The sequence below is a fragment of the Oryctolagus cuniculus genome, chromosome 6 (genome assembly GCF_051225735.1).
Source record: "Oryctolagus cuniculus isolate XC-2025 breed Fujian yellow rabbit chromosome 6, ASM5122573v1, whole genome shotgun sequence".
Taxonomy (NCBI): domain Eukaryota; kingdom Metazoa; phylum Chordata; class Mammalia; order Lagomorpha; family Leporidae; genus Oryctolagus; species Oryctolagus cuniculus.
In genome coordinates this window covers 63,768,691-63,790,787 of record NC_142872.1, presented here as the reverse complement: position 1 = coordinate 63,790,787, position 22,097 = coordinate 63,768,691, and the positions used below count along the sequence as shown (strand labels likewise).

Genomic DNA, 22,097 nt, shown 5'->3' with positions numbered 1-22,097 from the left:
GGCCGTCGCGAGGCGACCTCCGGGCCGTCCCGGGCCCCCTCCCTCGGCCGGTGACATCACCACATTCCCGCTCCCGGCTCCTCCCGCCGCGGCGCCTGCAGCCGCAGTGACAGGCGCGCCGGGCCCGGTGGCGGAGAGAGGAAGTCGGGGCCGCCGCGCCGAGGCCGGTCCCGCGGCGGCTCGGGTGACAGCGCCAGGTACGGTTGCAGCAGGCACCGGGGAAGATGGCTGAGGACTTCGGCTTCTTCCCGCCGTCCGAGAGCGGGGCGGCTGAGGAGGACCCGGCGGCCGCCTTCCTGGCTCAGCAGGAGAGCGAGATCGCGGGCATCGAGAACGACGAAGGCTTTGCCGCACCTGCCGCCGGCCAGGTGGCCGCGGCGCCGCCGGGACCCGCGAGCGGGGGTGAGTCAGCGCCAGGGCCCGGGAGCTGGGGGCTTGGGGCTGGCCCCCGGGGGCCCCTGGCCTAGGGCCCCTGCCGTGCAGTGAAGCGGGCCTGCGGTAGGCCCGCCAGGGGCCGGGCGGGGGCCGTGCGTGGGTAGGGAGCGGGCCCGCGGGAAGTGGGCAGGCATTTCCCTGGAGGTCCTCACGCAAGACCTCAGGGAGGGGCAGGAGCTGAGCGCTCTCCCGGGACTGTGGGTCGGGTCTGGTGACTCTCAGAATCCGGCATGACATTTCACCCCCCAGGCCAGCTTCGCCGCCAGGCCTGGCTCTGGAATCCAGTTCCTCCCGAGCCTTCTAATGGCCTGGCCGTCCCAGGCTCCCCGGTGAGTGGTGCAGATGTGGGCGGAACCAAGCCACCTCCTGGCCCTTCAGCATAGCTCTGGCCCACAGCGGGGGAAGCCAGGGACACTAGTACTCCAGGAACTCGCAAACCTCCTCCGCCACCCTACAGTCCCTGGGGGCGGACAGGGCAGTCCCGGTGAATCATCTCGCAGGCACTGCTGAGCCCATTTCCGAGCCAGCTACACGGAGGCGCGCTATTGAAATGACTAAGAAGTGGCAGATGAAGAATTTGAATCTGTTTCTGTCACACTCCAAAGCCTCTCCAGCCGACCCTGCTGTCCCCAATGTGCACCCCCTGGGGTTGGGGCAGGGGCACCCCTCAGCCTTTTCCTGCCCTTCAGGAATGAGTACTGGCAGTCCAGAGCTGCTGTGGTTGGCTCTGGGGCCTGGACCCTGGGGTATGGTATTTATCATTGGTGTTCTTGCTCTGATTTTAGTTTGAAATTTTTTTTTTCTCAAAAAACTGAATAAGAAAGTAGATGGCATCTTTGTGAATACATCCAAAACATACGTTGCTTCTGCTAAAGCTGTCTTTCTGCAGGAGTTTGTGGGGCTGTTGGGATAAGTGCTCACACGGATCCCTACATGCAGCGGCTTTCAAAAAGTTGGTGGAAAATGGAATTTAAAGAAAAGAGTTTTTTGGTGCAGAAAAAAAAAACTGAAATCCAGCCATAGAATTTTCATAATACGCATTTTCCACCAACTTTTTGAAGACCCCTCATATGCATGCATTTCACATTTTTTTGCACCCAAATAAACATTTCTTTGAAATTTCTGCAGTATTCTCATATATAATGTTTACAAAGCTCTTTCCAGTAATATGTGTGATTATTTGACTGTTTGCTGAACACCTAGTGTGTGCCAGTCCTGCCCCCACCATCCCAAACCTGGGGGATGTAGAACTAGGCAGTTTCTGTGACCCAGGAATTAGAAGCAACCCTTAGGCCTCCATGTAAGAAATGTAACAAATCTTTTGTAACACGTGAGGCACTGGAGATCTCGAGAGCCTGCCTCTCTTGCCAAAGCTGGGCTGCTTACCTCTGGGCTCCATGCTGTGGCAACCTCCCTGGGAGACCAAGAGATGTGGAAATACCATGGGCAGGTGTTTCCTTACCTGAGCATGCCAGCCTCAGAGGTCTTCGGAAGCAGCACCTCCCAGCACCTCAAGTTCATGAGCCAAACATTCATTTATCCAGCCTCCTCCCTGATGAGCCCATTCCTTTCCCCCAGTCTGGCTCAGCCCTGAGAGGCCCTGCTGGGCCCAGCAGTTGTCAGAGAGAGAAGGGCAGGTGGGATGCAGGCCCAGGGCAGCCAGAGGCACGGGAGAGTTGAGGAGGTTGCAGCCTCTCCCAGAACAGTGGGGCTCCACCGACCTGCAGGCCTGGGGTACCGACTGGCCCCAGATCCAAGGTGACAGGGAAAGAAACAACCAGGGACTTACAGGGAGCTGCTGGGGACACAGCCCTCGGGCAAGCAGGCTCACCCACTGAGACTGCCTTCCTGGGTGGCTATGGGGATGGCGGTGGTGGGCAGCTCAGCGGGCGGCTTCACTGGGGAGAATTGATCTGGCCCCTCTAAGCGCAGGCAGCACGGAACAGACAATCCTCCCCAGACCTGAGATGAGGCCAGGGCGCCTGGATGGGGCAGGGGAGGGTCTGGGCCTCCCCGGAGCTGAGCGGAAGCTGGCTCCAGCCTCAGCAGCTGCCACTTAACACCTCTGCCCCGCCTTCTCTTAGATGAGGGGGTCGCTGTCTGAGCAGTGCCACTGTTGTGTGCTCTGATGTTGGGCTTCCAGTGCCCCTGGGGACAGAGGTGTCTGGGGTGGGCCTGCGCCCTGAATTGAGTCTCTGCTGGGGATGCGGCGGGTGGGGCTGAATCTGTAGCCAGCCTGAGCACCGGACACTTTGTTTCCATTCATCAGCCTTGGGGAGGTCCCAGAAGGTTTACATTTTCACACCCAGCTGTCTAAGCAGCCAGCCTGGCTCTGACTTGCCAGTCAGTTCTGGGCAAGCCCAGTTTCCCTGCTGGGTCTGGGTAAGCTTACAGGAATGTTCTGGTCCCTCTCTGCCCTTGTTGCAAAATGGGTCAGACACACATGCCCGGGGTTTATCCCCGGGATGGAAACATAGCGATGGATCAGACAGCACTGTGGGAACGCTCCGGTAATGCTGTGTGTGGGTGTGTGTGGGCTCTCAGCGAGGCCAAAACTGCTTCTCTAGAGCAACTAGGGCACAGAGGCTTTCCCCAGGAAAGCGCCAGCAGGGAGGTGTCTGAGACTGGGTCTGTCAGGGCGGAGTGGGGTGGTGCACCTGCTGCCGAAGGCCAAGTGCACAGACCAGCACCACAGTGGGTGAGATCCTGCTAACACAGACCCTGCAGAGATGTCCCAGGAGAAGCAGCCCCTTTGCAGAGGACGCCACTGAGACACCATTGGTCCCACCATGATTGAGAGGCCAGGTCACCATGGCAGGAGCAGGTGGAGGTGACAGGTGACCTTGTGGGACCGAATCAGTCTCTGCTTCACCGGGAAAATATAGTCCATTCTAATTTATATCCACCAGTGAGTCTGCGCAGGAGATCAGGTATCCCTATCTTCGGGCCCCAGGCAGAAAGCACTGTCCCTGCTGCTCACAGCCCTCTCTGGCTGGGACAGGGAGAGTGGTCCACTGGTGATTTGCTGGGGCCCCTCGAGCTGTTGCTAGGAGGCCATGCAGTTTCTGCCAGGCCATAGAGGGAGGAGTGGGCCGAAGCAGCAGTTCTGCTTGTCTGGGCCAGTGGTTACTGCTCACCAGGTCTGCACAGGAGTCCCCAAGTGCTGAAGCGGATGCAGAGCCTGGTAAGGCAGTGCGTGGTCCCTGGGGTTCCCGCACAGCGGAATGCTGGCTGCAGTACCATGTTTAGGGGAACCTCCTCCCACTTCAGTGCCTAGGGAAGTAGAGGAAATTAGAGAGGGCTTCCCAGGGGAGATACCTTGGGAACCAATCCTCAGAGAATGAATGAGTCCCCAAAAGCATTCCGGGAAACCGGAAGAAGGGCATGGGGTTGGGAGTGGAGTGGGGAGGTTTGGGCGAGGAAGAAACCAGAATTTAGGGAGGGATTGGGTGGGCAGTGAGTCTGGGAAAAATGGGCGGGGCCAGACGCTAAAGACCCTCAGGTACGACAGTCAGGATTTGGTGAGCTCACCTGGCCAGTACCCACTGAGGCCCTCGTGGGGCCTCACTGTGGATTAAATGAGCTCCCTGTGCTCATGGAGGGTCCATCCAGGCAGGGAAGACAGATAATAAATCGGTGCCCAGGTCAGCAGACGAGGCCGGAGCAAGCGCCACAGAGGAAACTTGCAGAGGGGGGATGAAGACCTCCAACCAGGCTGCGGTGTGTGGGTAGAGGCTGGAGGGAGTGAGGTGGCAGGTGACAGAGAGGCACCTGTGAGGTCCCCAAGACAGGAACAGACCCTGCAGGCCACTGTGGTCCACAGGAAGTGGGTTTCTTTTCCATGTGTTTTCATCTGAAGCATGACCTAGGTAAATGTATGTTTTACAAAGCATCAGCTTTGGCAATTGGTTTGAAAGAGGGGGCAGGGAAGAGCTGGGGAGGGGGGAGGGGGCTGTGCATTCATTCATTCTTTCCTTCCTAACTTACTGATTTGTTTATCCAGCCAGTGGTCATTGAGCTCTCACAGAATCACAGGTGCCTAGCACTGCGCTGGGAAAGCACCTTCCAGGTGTTTGCCTCTGGCTGGACAGACAGACCAAAGCTCTTGTGCAGGCGAGAGATGGTGGGCCCGTGGCAGAGGGTGGGCAGCAGGGAGAGAGTGGAGGGGCACAGAAGCTGCAGGAATTTGTGACTAATCAGGGAAAGGAACAGGAGGAGTCACTGTTGCAGGTAAAATAAAATACCAATGGGAGGGACACTAAGAGGAAAAGTAGGGCAGGCGCTGGCTGGTGGGAACTGTGATTCCTGCTCTCCCAGGCGGGGCAGTTGTCAAGGCGTCACCAGGACAGGCAGAGGTGCATTGGCCCCTCTCTCTAATCCCTCGAGGCCCCCACCCTAAGCCTCCAGCGACTCTGCCTACTCGCAAGGCACAGGCTCTGCAGACAATCAGGCCATTCCCAGCTGCAGCTCCGTGGGTCAGTTAATTTCAGGAGGTAAGGAGCTATTACCGCCTGGGAGATCTTGGGCAATCAAGTCGTCCCTCTGAGCCTCAGCTCGAGAATCTATAAAATGGGTTCGTAACAACTTCATCATAGGGCTGTGGTGTAAATTAGATGTGATAATGGCTGTAAGAGGTTTGTGAATAGTAGAGGATTGAGCACAAGTTATTTAATGCCCCCAATATGTCTCTGTTGAGGGAGGGGCAGTATACAGATAGGCATCTATGGGGGTCATCAAAAAGGTCGTGGAAAAGGTATGTGATAAAAAACCGCGTGGATTTCAAAATGTGTCGCAACAAAACAAACTTCTCTTTTAGTTCCATTTTCTGAGAACTTTTGGAAGTACGCTTGTACAGGGATTGGCTTGGGGACATCCCGTGCCTGCTCCAAACTGAATAATTAGTAATACTGTCTCCTTGTTCTCCTAGCTGGTCCTGAGGACATGGGGACCACAGTCAATGGGGACCTGTTTCAGGTGAGTAAAGCTGTGTCTTAGCAGTGGTGGGGACTGAGTCTGGAGCCCCGTGTTTTACAGCTCCGCCCGCGCTAGGCGGAGGGCCCCAAGGTCTTTTGCTCCGTTGTGTCTGATGCATTAGGATGCGAACCTAGAGAAAGGTCTTGCACCTTTCTTTGTCATGCAGGTGGAAGGGATGAAGAGTAAGAATCACTAGGGATGTGGATGGATGGGAGCAGCCTTAGGTTGCCCAGATGCTGTCCAGCTTCAGAGGACAGATAAAGCGGCCCTCACTGGGATGAAATGTAGGGAGTGCAGGGCCCTGTCCGAACATGCTCCATGGCCCGCAGGCCGAACCGAATAGCCGTCTCCAGCCGGTGTGCGCACTTTAACTGGGAAGGCCCTTCGCGGCAGAGATTCCACTTCTGGGAATTTGCCTTAAGGAAGGAACTGGACGAGGACACCTGGATTCTTTGCAGGATTATTTGTGGTAGCAGGCAAGCTGCAAACAACCTCAGTGCCCCACATCATGGGATTAGATAGATTGGAAAACCATGGTTAAAAAGGTAATCAGGGGTCAGCGCTGTGGCGCTCTCTGCTATGGTCTGGGAAAGCAGTAGAAGCTGGCCCAAGTCCTTGGGCCCCTGCACCCATGTGGCAGACCCGGAGAAAGCTCCTGGCTCCTGGCTTCGGATCAGCTCAGCTCCGGCCAATGCGGCCAATTGGGAGTGAACCATTGGATGGAAGACCTCTATCTCTCTTCCTCTCCCTCTCTGTGTAACTCTGACTTTCAAATAAATAAATAAATAAATCTTTTTTTTAAAAAAAGTAAATAAACAATAAAAAGGGCAACCAGAACTTCCCGTCTGGACATGCAAATATGCCCACAACATGTTAAGCAGAAAATAGCAGCTTGCAGAATAATATGCACAGTATGGTCCTGTTTTTTTTTAATTTTAAAAATAGATTTGCACAAAATATCTGACAGGGTGTGCAGCGTAGGCTGACAATGGTGGACCTTGTGGGGCGGAGCTAGGAAAAAAGGCTTTCACTTCCATTGGATTAGAAAAAAATTCCTTTTTTAAAATTTTGTATTTATTTTTTATTTTTTGACAGGCAGAGTGGACAGTGAGAGAGAGACAGAGAGAAAGGTCTTCCTTTGCTGTTGATTCACCCTCCAATGGCCACCACGGCCGGCGCGCTGCGGCTGGCGCACTGCGCTGATCCGATGGCAGGAGCCAGGTACTTATCCTGGTCTCCCATGGGGTGCAGGGCCCAAGCACTTGGGCCATCCTCCACTGCACTCCCTGGCCACAGCAGAGAGCTGGCCTGGAAGAGGGGCAACCGGGACAGAATCCGGCGCCCCGACCGGGACTAGAACCCGGTGTGTCGGCGCCGCAAGATGGAGGATTAGCCTAGTGAGCCACGGCGCCGGCAAGAAATTCCTTTTTTAAAAAAAGATTTACTTACTTATTGAAAGGCAGAGTTACAGGCCGGCGCCGCAGCTCAATAGGCTAATCCTCCGCCTGTGGCGCCGGCACACGGGATTCTAGTCCTAGTCGGGGCACCGGTTCTGTCCCGGTTGCCCTTCTTCCAGGCCAGCTCTCTGCTGTGCCCCAGGAGTGCAGTGGAGGATGGCCCAAGTTCTTGGGCCTTGCACCGCGTGGGAGACCAGGAGAAACACCTGGCTCCTGCCTTTGGACCAGTGCAGCGGCCATTGGAGGGTGAACCAATGGCAAAAGGAAGACCTTTCTCTCTGTCTCTCTCTCTCACTGTCCACTCTGCCTGTCAAAAAAAAAAAGAAAAAAGAAAGAAAGGCAGAGTTACACCGGGGTGGGGGAGATCTTCTATTCACTGGTTCACTCCTCAAATGGCCACATGGCCAGGGCTGGGCCAGGTCTAAGCCAGAAGCTTCTTCCAGGTCTCCTGTGTGGGTGCAGCAGCCCAAGCACTTGGGCCATCCTCTGCTGCTTTCCCAGGCACATCAGCAGGGAGCTAGATGGGAAGTGGAGCAACCAGGACTTGAACCAATACTCCCATAGGATGCTGGCACTGCAGGCAGTTACAAATACAATGCCGGCCACTACCCAAATTCTTTACAGTAATCCTATACCACAAAGCTGGGGTGGGGGGAAGGGTAGGTAGTTTATTTCTAGTTGAAGAGTGCTTCTCTTTAACCCCCAAACCCCTCCTCTGTCACACACAAATCCAGCTTAGGCTGCTAGAACACAGCTTGCACGATCTGGGCATGCCCAGGGCCCCACCAAGGAACAGTTCTTCTCTGCTCTGCCCAGCCCATGCCTGGGTGGGGCACGGCTGCCGCTGGACAGGCCTGAACTCTCTCTTGGATTGGGTTGGAGAGCCTTGCTCCCTGCAGGGGCAGGGGCAGGGGCAGGGCAGGGGCAGGGGCAGGGGCAGGGGCAGGCTCTCCTGGGCCCTGCCCTGGGCAGGAGCTGGCCCCCCGCATCCCCCGGGAGAACAAACAATACTTGGTTACGTAAGCGGGATGGGCTGGTACCTGACGCGGGGAAACTGGCCAGATCCTGGTTCTGGAAAAGTCCTCAACAGTCAGCAAGCTAGAAAAGTCAGCGTCGAGGGCTTCAGCTGCTTCCTGTCTAGTTGGGCCTGAACAGACTCCAAGAAAGAGCCGTTTCTTCCTGGGCCGCTTGGCAGGGCACCGGGGCCCTGGGCTGCCTGCCACGCCTTGGGCATACTCAGAAGGACTTTACTTGACCCCAGAGGCTCTAAGTGCACCTGAAGCTGCAGAGACACCTGGAACCGTAGACGTCTCTAGAACACACTGGGCGAGATAATTGTCCTTTATCATGGAGAGCTCAGGTGGCACGTGCCGAGCCACATGGGGACGTGGGCCCTTGTTTCTGCTTTTTCTCCTCTGCCTGATTGGCCCCCTTGCCTTCTCCCTCCCTGCCGCGACTCCCCAGCCCTGCTTGGCATTTGGTACCTCTGATAAACCTTGGGTTCCTTCCTAACATCAGGAATTCTTGTTCTCATTGTTATGAATAGCCACAGCCATGCTTTTTTTTTTTTTTTTTTTTTTTTTTTTTTTTTTTTTTTACAGGCAGAGTGGACAGTGAGAGAGAGAGACAGAGAGAAAGGTCTTCCTTTGCCATTGGTTCACCCTCCAATGGCCTCTACAGCTTTCCCAGGCCATAGCAGGGAGCTGGATCGGAAGTAGAGCAGCCGGGTCTCGAACCGGCGCCCATATGGGATGTTGGCACTGCAAGCTGCGGCTTTACCCGCTACGTCACAGCGCCAGCCCAGCCTTGCTTATTTGTAAACTAGTTCACACTGCACCCCGTGCAGCCTGGAGAGGGCTCACTCAAGAGTTTGTTGACAAAGCTCCTGCTCGGCTCCCTCTTCTGTTCCTGGGTCCCCTCTTTTTTTTTTTTTTTTTTTTTTTTTTTTTTTTTTTTTGACAGGCAGAGTGGACAGTGAGAGAGAGAGAGAGAAAGGTCTTCCTTTGCCATTGGTTCACCCTCCAATGGCCACCGCGGCCGGCGCGCTGTGGCTGGTGCACCACGCTGATCCGAAGGCAGGAGCCAGGTGCTTCTCCTGGTCTCCTATGGGGTGCAGGGCCCAAGCACTTGGGCCATCCTCCACTGCACTCCCTGGCCACAGCAGAGAGCTGGCCTGGAAGAGGGGCAACCGGGACAGAATCCGGCGCCCCGACCGGGACTAGAACCTGGTGTATCAGCGCCGCTAGACGGAGGATTAGCCTAGTGAGCCGCGGCGCCGGCCTGGGTCCCCTCTTTTTAAAGAGATTTATTTTTTATTTATTTGAAAGCCAGAATCACACACAGAGAAAAAGATCTTGTATCTGCTCTTTCGCTTCCCAAATGGCTGCAATCATGGGAGTTGGGCAAGGCTGAAGCCAGGAGCCGGTATCTTCATCCAGGTCTCCTATGTGAGTGCAGGGGCCCAAGCACTTGGGCCATCTTCCACTGCCTTCCCAGGTACATTAGCAGAGAGCTGGATCAGAAGTGGAGCAGCTGGAACATGAACTGCGCCTATATGGGATGCTGGCATCATAGGCGGCTTAATCTACTATGCCACAGTGCTGGTTGCTGCTCCCAGATAAGATCCGTGATGCGCTAGGTACCTCCCCCTGTGACTCCTGGAAGCTCCAGTCATGGTGGCCGGGCTGTGGGTGGAGTGCCTGGCAAGCTCTCTGGAAGACTGAGCATAATAGGGTCTTCCCTGAACGTTCAGGGCGAGAAGCCTTGGCGTTGGGTGGCCGAGGCATTCCAGCAGACTGGGCAGAGCTTCCATGCTCTCTTTCCTCCCTCCCACCTCCCTTCCTTCTTCTTCTTTTTATTTATTTATTTATTTTTCAGTTTTAGTTATATTTATTTAAAAGTCAGAGAGAGAGAGATCGTCCATCCACTGCTTCACTCCCTAAGTGGCCACAGCAGTCAGGCTGAGCCAGGGTGAATCCAGGTGCCAGGGCTTCTTCCTGGTCTCCTACGTGTGTGGTGTGGATCCAAGCACTTGGGCCATCTTCCGCTGCTTTCCCTGGTGCATTAGCAGGGAGCTGGTTTGGAAGTGAAGCAGCTGGGACTCAAAGCAGCGCTCACATGGGATGCCGGCACTGTGGGTTGGGCGGTGCCGTTCAACCCGCAGTGCCACAATGTCAGTCCCCATACTCTACTTGCTACTCATTTCTGCAGCCCACAGGCTACTAGGGAGTCCAGTTACAAACCTGATCCCCAACACGGGGAAGCCCATGTATTCCAGGCCCATTTGGTCATGCCAGGGGCAGGGACAGAAGGTCTGCCAGAACTTTCTCCTCCCCTCGTTATGCCCCCACACAATTTGCCTCTCCCTTCCCCCCGTGCTCCCATCCTCCTCCTTTGAGCTATTTAAAGGGATCAGCGGCTCAGCTCAGCTTAGCTTTAGCTGCTCAACCCAAAGACGGATAGACTTGTCCTCTCGGAGCCGGCACACGCACTGCCAGCTTGGCCCGTTGCTGTCATGGCAGTGCCTGGCAGAGGGGCCCTGCAGGACAGCGGTGTGCCACGGAGCTGGGCCTGACCTTGGCGGTGGCCTCCCGCCGTCTAGTTCTGCCCACTCCTGATCACTTCCTTCTCTGGAGCTTGAGAGGGGCTCAGAGCCGTCCTGGAGCCTCTGGTGAGCCCCTACGGGGCAGCCAGCCCTCCCAGCAGAGCCCCTGTCTCCCCTTGGGGATGCCCGAGGGGTTACAGATGAGCCCAGAGGGCCCTGATACTCACTGTCGCTGGTAGGGAGGGGTCTGGCCAGGGGATAGGACCTGAGTCCTGAGCAGCCCGGAGAAGAGGAAGCAGCAGACTTGCACCCGTGCGCCACACTTCTGCTCTATTCCGGGCCAGAAGGTGTTTCCATGGCAGCAGGTGCATACAGGCTTCAGCTCACACCTTGGGCAGGATGTTATCACTCTCATTTCGCGGGTTTAAAACCCAAGCTGCTCAGAGAAGGAACTTCTCAAAGGGCGCACGCACATCCAGTGGGCGGCACAAGGGGTGCTTTAAGCCCAGTCCCACAATGCTGTGTCCAGTGCTTATCCTGCGCCTTCCATATCACTTTGGTCACTCAGGTAGCGCCAGGCTCTGTGCTCAGGGTGGGGGAGGCGAATCTGGGAGGGAGGGCAGACATAGTGGTGGCCAGGGTAGGGGTTTGGATGCCGGGGTAGCAGTTAGGGTTGACGGTCTGGGTTCCCGCCCCATGTCCTCCGCCACCTAAGAGCACCTTGAATCCCCCAGCACCATGTGTGGCAGCTGCTGTCATGCCACACAGCCCATTTCCCCCCTGAAGAAGTGTAAAAGCTTCTCTGGTTAAACGGCCAGGAAGAGATGGGACTTGAATCCAGGAGCAGACGCCCAGGCCTGCATGGAATCAGGGAATGCAACAGGGAGGGGCTGCAGGAAGTGGGATTGGAGACTGCCCAGGGGGATGTGGGTGGTCCGGGCCCAGGGAACAGCATGTGCAGACACAGAGGGCAAGACGCTGGGGCTCACCCACAGCTGGGGCCTGCTGCACAGAGGTCTGTGACCATGCCAGCCTGGAGGAGCCAAAGGTACTGAGCTGGTGCCTGCAGCAGGGCGGGGCGGGGCGGGGTAGGGAGCTCTATGCGGGTTAGTGCCTCTGGTGCGCACATGGGAGAAAAGCAGACTTAGCTTGGGCAGAATCTGCACCCTGTGCCTAGGGGGGGGGCGGCTGAGGAAGATGCCGAGCAGTGCCCTGGATGTGCAGCTCAGCTGTTCCAGGAGACAGAAACCCCCGCCCAGGCTGTGGGCTGTGGGCTACAGGGGAGGCCTAGATGGAAGCAGAAGACCAGGGCTTCCTTTCCTGCTTTGTCCCAGCCTGGCGATCTTGGACCAGTCACTTAATCACCTGAGCCTTAAGTCTCTCATCTGGAGAAATGGGATTGGAGGCTCCGCCTGCTGCCCCCACCGGGCTGTTGAGAACAGGGCTTTGTAGAAATCTTAGACCCAGCTTCTTAAAACTCTTGACCCAGCCACCGTGTGAGTGGAGGGGAAGCCTGTGTGTGGAGACACAGTCTCCACCCCTGGGAAGGCAGACTCATCAGGGGCACAGAGAGGAAGCCCCCCTAATCCTGGGATGCAGATGTGACTGGTCCCCCTTGAGCTACTTCCTCTGGGACAAGGACGTTCACACCGAGTTTGAAATCTGGGTTCTGCCACTTCCCAGCTGGGTGACCTTAGCACTTTGGAGTTTAGGGTTCCACTACCTGTAAAAGGAGGCTAATAAAACCGGCCACGTGGAGCTGTAAAGATCAGAGCCAATCGTTTGCGTGCAAGTTCTCTGGAGTCATAATTTTAGGGCAGGCTTTATGGAGACGGTGAGCCCTGAAGGGCACCCTGGGAAGTGACCCCTTCTTCAGTGCCCCCGCCCTAGCCATGGAGCATCTATAGGCTTAGTGTGCAGCAGCGGCACTAACCCACGCGCTGTCTCTGGAGCCACCAGCTCCCCTGCCCCACCCCGCTCCCCTGTCCCGCTCCCAGGAGATAGGCTGTCCTGTTCATCCTTGTCCCCAAACCTGCCATCTGTGACATCATTCAGGAAGCATTCCTGAATCCTGCCCCGGGCCCTCCCTGTCCAGAGCCTGTGTGGAGCCTGCAGGCTGCTGTTGCCCTGGAGCTTGCTTACTTAGGGGCAGGGCAAGGCAGGCAATAAGCTGACAAGTCATTTCGCAGAGCGCTAAGGGAGTAAAACACAGTCATCCTTGTGGTATCTGTGGGGCATGGGTTCCAGAAACCTGCAGATAATGAAATCAGAGGATGCCCAAGTCCTCTACGTCAAATGGCACTGGATTTGCCTGGAACCTAGGCACACCTCTCCTCTACTTTAAATCCTCTCTCCTAATCCAGTGTAAACGCTATAGAAAGAGTCGCTACACTGTGTATGGTTTTTTTTTTTTTTTTTTTAAGAAATAGCGACAAGAACTACAAGCCTGCATCCAGGATGGATGCAATCCTTGGTGGGTCCACCTACAGGGCGCCACCCGTGGTTGGCTGACTCTGCAGATGCATGGAGACCCTGGGCTGGCTGCAGGGCAATTGCTAGACAAGTGGTTACGGGGAGGTGAGGCTGCTGCAGCCAGGGCCGGGGCGGTGGGGGGAGGTCAGCAGGCCTGGGAGCAGGGGGCTTAGAGAAAATCTCAGGGCTGAAGCCTGAAGAGACAGGGGGAGCCCTTGCAAAATGTAGGTCCTGGAATCTGTGGGCAGGAAGTTCAGACAGAGACCCTGGGCGGGCACATGCTGAGCTTGCTGCGGCACCAGCCTGCTGGAGAGGCTGTAGCCCTTGGGCTGCCCGCTGGCCGCAGGGAAAGGCCTGTGGACACTCTTGAACTTGTGGTATCATCTGGTGTGGGCTTTGAACAGGTCACGGTGGCGTTGTGTGGAGAGGGAGGCACAGTGGCTGGGTCTGCAGGGTGGCTGCTGGGCGGAGGCAGCAGGGGCAGAAGACAGGAAGTGATTCTATCATGGCAGCCTCATATCTGAGCCATTGCTGATCGGTGGGGTGCGAGCTGGGAAGGAAGGGGAGATCTCGGAGGGCAAGCGTGAGGCTTGGGCCTCAGGCAGGGAATGGATTACAGTGCCTTTTACCAAGATGGGGGAAAGAGGAGAGGAGCGAGTCTGGGGAATGGAAACTCATATGAAGGCGGAGATGCCTGTTAGACTCGCACTCGGGCCAGGGCGGGGATGGGGAGCGCCCCTTCAGCCTGTTTGCTTCCAGCGATCGATCGGCTGGAAGTCAGGTGGATGCCTCTATTTGATTGCTTCCTTTGTTTCATACTTTTGTGACCTCATGGGGGTAGCTTTCTTGGAGCGGGATGGATAGTCCACACAGCTACAGGGCTGAGCAGGGGATTGAAGGGAGCATTGGGACAAAGCCACGCACGCAGCCACTGGGCACGTCTGCAGAGGGAAGGTTACTCATGCATGACTGGGCAGGGCCGGGGCAGGGGGAGGCCCCAGGAGCCGGGGCTCAGCAGACTGGGGCTGTTTCTAGCGAGGGTAAGGGAGTAATCAGCCACCCACCTGCGTTCTCCTCCTATGGCCCTGGCAATTGCCCACTCACTGGAAGTTGTGGGAGAGGGGTCATTCTGCTTTGTGTGGGAGTCAGGTAGTATCCCAGGTGCCCCACCCCTGGGCTGGGCCTAATCAGAGACTCCCTGCCCGAGCTCGCCCTTCCCTCGATCCCCAGACATCAGAGACGGAGGCCAATGTTCCCTGTGCCCCTTCGTCCTGGGCACACGCCTTGGGCAAACACTTCCTCCTGGGAGCCAGCACCAAGCTGGCTCTGCGGGTCCTCACGGATTCAGTGTGCTGAAGACAGAGGCCATGCCAGACCTTGTCCCATGTGCAGAGACAAGACGACCAACAACATGGGCAACCAGGGCAGTTTTGCTAAGTGCCTGAAGGAGGAGGATTGGGGGCAGGGTGCCACGAAAGCACAGGACAAGGGTTCGGGTGCAAATAGTGCCCCCTGAGAGCCCCTGATCCAGCCAGGAAAACTCCAGTAGAAGGTAGGAAAGGCAGGGCGTGTGGAGAGGAGGGGGCCGGGCACATGCCTGGGGGCTGGGAACTAGCCCAGAGTGAGTTCAGCGGGCAGAGAAGGGCAGAGAGATGGGCACAAACTGATCGTGCCAGCAGGCCCTGGGCACTGCGGGCTGCCAGTGTGTGGGCTGCATGCAGACAGGAATGCCCATTGTCTGGCACCCCAGTGGGTGTGGCAGGACCCAGGGCTCCATGCTTCAGAAAGGAATGCCAGATCGGGGGGTGGAGGGGCGCCCCATCCTTGCTGGGCTGAGCTTGGAGTCCCCCTCTCTGGAAGGCAGTGGGGAGAAATGGGCAGACCCCAGGCTGGGAGTTGGAGGCCTGGGCTCGGGCCCTGGTTCTGCCATTTTATTTTTTAAAGATTTATTTATTTATTTGAAAGGCAGAGTTACAGAGAGAGAGGGAGAGACACACAGAGAGGTCTTCCATCGGCTGATTCACTCCCCAAATGGCCACAACAGCCAGGACTGGGCAGGAGCTAGAAGCTTCTTCTGAGTCTGCCACGTGGGTGCAGGGACCCAAGCACTTGGATCATCCTCTGCTTCTCTCCCAGGTGCCATCAGCAGGGAACAGGATCAGAAGTGGAGCAGCCAGGGATCAAACCGGCACCCATATGGGATGCGGTGCTGCAGGCAATGGTTTTAACCCGTTGTACCACAACACCAGCCTCTCTGCCACTTCCTTTTTTTTTTTTTTTTTTTAAGATTTATTTATTTGAAAGTCAGAGTTACAGAGAGAGGTGAGGCAGAGAGAGAGAGGGAGATGCTTCACTCCCCAATTGACTGCAATGGCTGGAGCTGTGCCGATCCGAAGCCAGAAGCCAGGAGCTTCTTCTGGGTCTCCCATGTGGATGCAGAGGCCCAAGGACGTGGACTATCCTCCACTGCCCTCTCAGGCCACAGCAGGGAGCTGGATCAGAAGTGGAGCAGCTGAGTCTTGGGGGCTGGCGCTGTGGCACAGCAGGTTAACACCCTGGCCTGAAGCGCCAGCATTCCATATGGGCACTGGTTCAAGACCCAGCTGCTCCTCTTCCAATGCACCTCTCTGCTATGGCCTGGGAAAGCAGCAGAAGATGGCCCAGGTACTTGGGCCCCTGCACCCACGTGGGAGACTGGGAAGAAGCTCCTGGCTCCGGATTGGTGAATTTCTGGCCGTTGCGGCAAACTGGGGAGTGAACCAGCAGATGGAAGACCCCTCTCTCTCTCTCTGCCTCTCCTTCTCTCTCTGTGTAACTCTGACTTTCAAATAAATAAATAAATCTTTAAAAAAAAAAAAAAAAAAGAAGTGGAGCAGCCGAGTCTTGAACCGGCGCCCATATGAGATGCCGGCACTGCAGGTGGTAGCTTTACCCGCTACCCCACAGCGCTGGCCCCTAAATAAATATTTTTTTTTTAAAGAAAGACAGAGTGAAAGAGAGAAACAGACAGATTTCCCATCCACTGCTTCACTCTCCATGGCCAGGACCAGGCTGGGCTGAAGTAGGAGCCAGAACACAACCCAGCTCTCCCTCATGAGTGGTAGGAATGCCATGATTTGCGGCATCACCACTGCCTCCCAGGGACCACATTAGCCGGAAGCCAGAGTCAGGAGCTGTGGAGCTGGGCATGACACCCAGGCGCCCCCAAATGGCACGCGGACATTCTAACCAGTGTCATACTCTCTGGGTGGGGCGATTGCTTAGCCCATTGCATGTCGAAGAAGGTGGCTGCCGCGTGGTTTCCTGAGTCTCCTGCTTGTGGGGTGTGAATGAACGTGGCCGACTGGGCACAAATGTCAGGCACAGAGAGGTTGAGTAGCTTACCCAGGGTCGCCCAGCAGTAGGAGTGGCGCCGGCAGGGAACAGCAAGTGCAAAGGCAGGGGACGGTGGGTACGAGGGGTTTGAGGCTGTCTGGCTGTCCAGATGTGAGAAGCACTCTGATGCTCGGGTTCCCCAGCAGGGCAAGCAGAGATAGTGGGCAGGTGTGCAGGTCCCTGCACAGCCATGTGTCTGTGTCCTAGGAGGCTAATGGGCCTGCCGACGGCTACGCTGCCATCGCCCAGGCTGACAGGCTGACTCAGGAGCCCGAGAGCATCCGCAGATGGAGGGAGGAGCAGAAGAAACGGCTGCAAGAGCTGGGTGAGGACCGGGCCGAGCCTGGGGCTGGGCTGGGATGCGGCATGGGCGGACTAGGGAAGCAAAGGGTGTATAGGACCCGGTGGTGTCTCCGTGTGGGAGCTGGCGGAGGGCGGGGGTCCTGGGGCTGCAGGGAGGGGCAGCTGTGCCCTGGCATCCCACCGGAAGAGCTGCCACTCATTCTCCTGTGGGGTCCTAGATGCCGCCTCTAAGGTGACCGAACAGGAGTGGCGGGAGAAGGCCAAGAAGGACCTGGAGGAGTGGAACCAGCGCCAAAGCGAACAGGTTGAGAAGAACAAGATCAACAACCGGTGAGAGCCTGTGGGGACATGACAGGGGCCCAGGGACGCAAGGGCGCTGTGGGGACATGACTGGGGCCACAGGGACGCGAGGGGCTGTGGGGACATGACGGGGGCTGCAGGGACATGAGGGGGCTGTGGGGACACGACGGGGGCCACAGGGACACAAGGGGCTGTGGGGACATGACGGGGGCCACAGGGACACGAGGGGCTGTGGGGACATGACGGGGGCTGCAGGGACACGAGGGGCTGTGGGGACATGACAGGGGCCACAGGGACGTGAGGGGCTGTGGGGACATTACAGGGGCCACAGGGACGCGAGGGGCTGTGGGGACATGACGGGGGCCACAGGGACGTGAGGGGCTATGGGGACATGACGGGGGCTGCAGGGACACGAGGGGGCTGTGGGGACATGACGGGGGCCACAGGGACGCAAGGGGGCTGTGGGGACACGACAGGGGCTGCAGGGACGCGAGGGGGCTGTGGGGACATGAGGGGCTGTGGGGACATGAGGGGCTGTGGGAACATGAGGGGCTGTGGGGACGCGAGGGGCTGCAGGGACGCGAGGGGCTGTGGGGACATGAGGGGCTGTGGGGACACGAGGGGCTGTGGGGACACGACAGGGGCCACAGGGACACGAGGGGCTCAGATGCAATAGGCGCCCACTGTTTCTGGCCCTCAGTCTGCCTCCCTCTGTGTGGGCTTCAGTCTTGGGCACACGCTGCTGGCGGGGGTGGGGGGGCAGAGATGGCCACCAGCAGCTCCAGGCTTCTGTGCTGTGCTCTCGGAAGCCCCCTGAATGCTGCATCTGGCTTCAGATGGCTCCTGCCGAAGTCCTTGCCCCTGTCCCTGACCCACGGCAGGCCCAGTGACTTGCCAGGACGAGGGGCGCTCCACTGGGCCCCCCTCGGGGGTGATGGTCATATTCCTTGGTTGAGGTATGGGCGTCTGTGCCACCCAAACCTTAGGGACTGAAGTGGGGGCAGCCTGAGGCTGCCGAGGACAACAGGTGCCATTCTTAAGGAAGGGGGTGCATGCCCGCAGGTGAAGCGGCAGGGCTGCACCAGCCAACACCCCGAGATGCCCGCGGGCTGGGCCCCTCCAGCTGCAGGCTCTCTCAGGAAGGGCAACACCACGTGGGGAGCTGCCACACTCTGTTCAAGAAACTGCCCATGGCAGGTATGGAGCTGGGTGCACACACAGGAGGCCCTGTGTGTCCTCGGAAAGCTGAGAGGAGAGAGAGAGGCATGCACTGCCGACCTTGCAGGGCCCTCAGTGTGGTGGCCATGGAAGCAAAGGAAGCGAGAAGCGCTGGGTGCGGAACCTCAGGGCCTGGGGCCTTGGGCTTTGGAGGATGACTAGGAGTTCTGGGGAAAAAGGAAGCAGGGGTTATGGGAAGGCATTCTAGATCCAGGCGCCGCCTGGGACGTTGGGCGGGCCTTGGCTGACCAGGTCCCACAGGGAGCCTGGCAGGACAAGTAACAGGTTCAGGGCCCAGTTTTGGAAGCGGCACCGTGGCCAGGACAGAAGATTGCCCCTCTGCCGGGTGGGGCCGAGCCTTCCCGACACCTCTCCTGCCAGAGGTACTAACGCTGTCTCTCTTTCTCTTTAACCCTCTGCCTGCCTGGCTGCCTACCTTGTCTGTCTTGCCACCCTTCTCCCTGACCTAACCCCTAACCTCGCCCTGAAGGATCGCCGACAAAGCATTCTACCAGCAGCCGGATGCTGACGTCATCGGCTACGTGTATGTGCCTCCTCAGCTGCTTGGCTGCTGGCCGGTGGCTGGCACGGTTTCTGGAGCCCCAGCTTGTAGGGTATAAATGAGCGGGGGCTGGCCCTGGGGCAAGCCCAGGGCAGAGCGGACGCAGGCACCACCCTGCCTCCAGAGCCCTTGCAGGGCAGGGGAGGGGGCCCCGTGGGGCTGAAGGGTGCTGGGGTGGGGGGGTTGTTTTTATCGGGGGTACCCTTGGCAGGCCCTGGTGCTGTCCTGGCTAAGGCTTCTCTCCCAGAGCACAGAGCACAGCAGGCGCCTTCCTTCTACCCGCTGTGCCAGCTGCCTGGCACTTACCAGGCCTGTGTCAGGTCCAACAGGAATAAGGAGCACACAGCCCGTCCCCCTCCCCTTGCTGCTGGTCTGGATCTGTTCTAAGAGAGCGTGGGAGGAGGCCCAGAGCACTGCTGGGGCAGCCGGGGCGGGGACAGGGCTGGAGCTGCAGCTGAGCCCAAGTTGCTGGGTGGGGAGGGTGGAAGGAGGAGAAGAGCGTCTGGGTGGGAGAATCAGCCGGGGCGAGGGCGCAGAGGGGAGCCACCTGGCCCCGCAGTGGGGGAGCGCTGTGCGGGGTGGGGCTGCCTGAGAGGCGGCTAGCTGCAAAGTGCCCGCTGTGCAAGGCTGAGCCGGGATTGATCCTGAAGGCAGTGGGGAGCCATGGGAGGTTCCAGCAGGGGCCAGGGGACCTGCACAGGGGTGCTCCTGCTTAGCAGCCCAGGGAGCATCCAAGCGGGGGAGTCTGGAGCGGGGCTCCCCGCCCCCCTGCTTCCCACCACCCCTGGATGACTGCAGGATCAGATGCAGCTGCAGCTTCTGATTGGGGGCACTGAGGCGAGGCCCAGGGCTCTGCATTTGCAGGCTCCATGGTGAGGGTGACACGGCAGGACCGTGGGGCGCCGAGGTAGAAGGAAGCCTCTTGATGCTGTAGGGGTGGCTCCTGGGGCAGCTTCCCCCACCAGCAGTCACCCTGCGCCCTCTGTATAGCACACACCTGCTGCCTGGCGCGGTTCTCAGGGCAGGAACCAGCTGTGCAGGGCAAGGCTGGGAACCTGCATTTCACACGCTAGGGGCTGGCCTGGTCTGGTTTGGGGCCAGCCCCTTCCCGCACAGCCCGCGGGACCACCTGGAGAGCATCCTGCCATCAGCCATGCCCTGTGGTTTTGCTTCCCATGCCTGGGGCAACTCCCAGGAGAAAGGGGCTTTCCTGGAACCCTAGCTGCCAAACAAGATGCGGATCCAACTTTCCCCACCCGAGACCCCTTTCTTTTTCTTAATGACTCCTGTGTTTAGATTCTGTCCACTTAACCGTGTCCTCACTGTCCCTTAACCACAACTTCCGGTGAAGAGGCTATTGGTTTTTATCCTGAGTCCTACCGAGAGCAGAGACTCCAGCGGCACACCGCCCAGGCTGCCCAGGCTGGCGGAAGGAGGCTGTGCAGCCAGAGAGACGTGGATACGGACGCTGTCCCCACCACTCGCTTCACTTTGGAGGTCCACAGTGCACACGGGCACACTCAGGGCTTTGCCAGACTTGCTATAAAGATCGTCTTGCTCCGAGTTTTCCACGTGTACCTGGCCACGCTCCTTTTCTGGAGGATATCAGAACATGCAGGCAGTGCTGAACCGGGTGCTTCCGTTAGGTGCTTGGTTGATGTCCTGCCTCTGTGGAAAATAGCTGAGGCACTACATTTGCTCCTCCAAGGGCCTTTAGGTGTCTGGTGTCGCAGGCTGGGAACTCCTTATCCTGGGGCAATGCACAGAGAGTGTTTGGGCAGGGGAGAGCTTTCTAAGGAAGGGAGGCCTGCACTGGGAACTGAGTCGCAAGAAATAGCAAGTCATAAGCAGGTATGAGGGAGGAACACTCCAGGAAGCGGTGACAGCAGGTGCAAAGGTCCTGAGGCAGGACCACACTAGGCCTCCTCTTGGGCCAAGGCTGTTCCTGGGAGGCTGGTGTTGCAGGGCACGGTGCTGGGGAGGGGACATCGGGACAAAGTGGCCCAGAGTAGGCCAGGAAAAGCAGCCTTGTGCAGCTGGAGCAGAGTATGCTTGGCTAGGGGAAGAGCAGCCGGCGATGAACCCTCTGACCTATCTCCACCCGCAGGGCGTCTGAGGAGGCCTTCGTGAAGGAATCCAAGGAGGAGACTCCAGGCACGGAGTGGGAGAAGGTGGCTCAGCTGTGTGACTTCAACCCCAAGAGCAGCAAGCAGTGCAAAGACGTGTCCCGCCTGCGCTCGGTGCTCATGTCCTTGAAGCAGACGCCGCTTTCCCGCTAGGCGCCTGCCATAAGCAGAGCCGCGCGGCCTGGGCTGGGCGCGGGCAGAGGCGCAGCGGCGGCTCTGGCCAGGGAGGGGCTGTCCTCCAGCTGCTGCACAGCCTGGCCCGCTCCTCCCCCTCTGCGGGGGCTGGGACGAGGGCCCCTCACCTCCCCAGCCCCCTCTCCTCCCCAGCCCCCCAGCCCAGCCCCTCACACCTCAGTCTGCTCCGTTGTGACTGTCCCTCCTGATGTATTTTTTTTTTCTTGGCTTAAAGGGTGTGTTGTTAACTCTTTTTTACACTTATTTATTATCACCCTCATTTCTCTGGAAGTGACAGCTGGTGTCAGGGCTCGGTTTGTGCTTAGCACTTGCCCAAGGTCATAGCCTTGGGAGGCGAGGGTGTCCTGGAAAGCCAGGAGCACCCAGGCAGAAGCTGGGACCCACATCCCCAGCAGCCAAGAGCACCCGGAACACCGGGCAGCCTGAGCCTTGCTGGTGTGTTCAGAGGCCTGCGGGGTTGGGATTCTGTTATTCTCACCACACGGTCAAGGACAGCCAAGCTCCCGAGGGGAGGTGGCCTGTGGTGGCCAGTGCTTCCTGGTGGTGTCTTTCTCTGGGAAGCCTCGGCCAGACCTCACCCCCTCAGGGGGCCCCCTGGAGGTGGAGGCCCTTCGGCCATGGATTTGGGATCCACGAGCAATGACCAGACCTTCCTCTTCAGCGAAGGTTGCAAACAGAGCGTTCAAGCCACCCAGGCAACTCGCCCAGTGTTTAAAAAGACTTGAATGATGCTAACAATATTCATTTCAGTGCTGTGTAGCAAAGCACCACACACTGGCTGGCTTGCACAGCAGAGATCTACTGTCTCCTTGGCCCTGGAGGCTAAAGTTTTGCCACCAAGGTGTTGGCAGAGCCAGGCTTCCTGGGAAGGTTCTGCAGAATGGCCTACTCCAGGCTCTCTCCCAGCTGTCCCGTAGCCCCGGGCGGTCCACGGCTGCGGATGCGTGTGTGAATCTCCCCTGTCCGGCCTCCGCCTGCACAGGCCCACCTCCCCAGCATCTCCCTCGTACGTGCGTCTGTCGAGTCCAAAGTGTCCTTTAAAAATTTTTTTTTTATTTATTTGACAGGTAGAGTTACAGACAGAGACAGAAAGGTCTTCCTTCCGTTGGTTCACTCCCCAAATGGCTGCTATGGCC

At 58.0% G+C, this 22,097-nt stretch overlaps 1 protein-coding gene across 2 annotated transcripts; it reads left to right on the top strand.

Moving 5' to 3' along the window:
* Positions 1–105: 105 nt before the first annotated feature.
* Positions 106–21,188, top strand: CLTB (clathrin light chain B). Of its 2 annotated transcripts, XM_002710407.6 has the most exons (6): positions 106–402; positions 5,363–5,409; positions 16,465–16,582; positions 16,779–16,890; positions 18,569–18,622; positions 20,748–21,188. In XM_002710407.6, the coding sequence occupies exons 1-6, from the start codon at positions 225–227 to the stop codon at positions 20,917–20,919; spliced, it is 681 nt and encodes a 226-aa protein (XP_002710453.1). In that variant the 5' UTR covers positions 106–224; the 3' UTR covers positions 20,920–21,188. The 2 variants fall into 2 exon arrangements, with proteins under 2 accessions (XP_002710453.1, XP_002710454.1); XM_002710408.6 differs by lacking the exon at positions 18,569–18,622.
* Positions 21,189–22,097: the final 909 nt, after the last annotated feature.

What these genes read in the sequence shown, in the direction of transcription:
- CLTB (XM_002710407.6), top strand. Translation starts at nt 225, where the DNA reads ATGGCTGAGGACTTCGGCTTCTTCCCGCCGTCCGAGAGCGGGGCGGCT. An exon ending in AAGAACAAGATCAACAACCG is followed by an intron (nt 16,891 to 18,568) that starts GTGAGAGCCTGT and finishes CTCGCCCTGAAG; the next exon opens with GATCGCCGACAAAGCATTCT. An exon ending in GCTGACGTCATCGGCTACGT is followed by an intron (nt 18,623 to 20,747) that starts GTATGTGCCTCC and finishes CTCCACCCGCAG; the next exon opens with GGCGTCTGAGGAGGCCTTCG.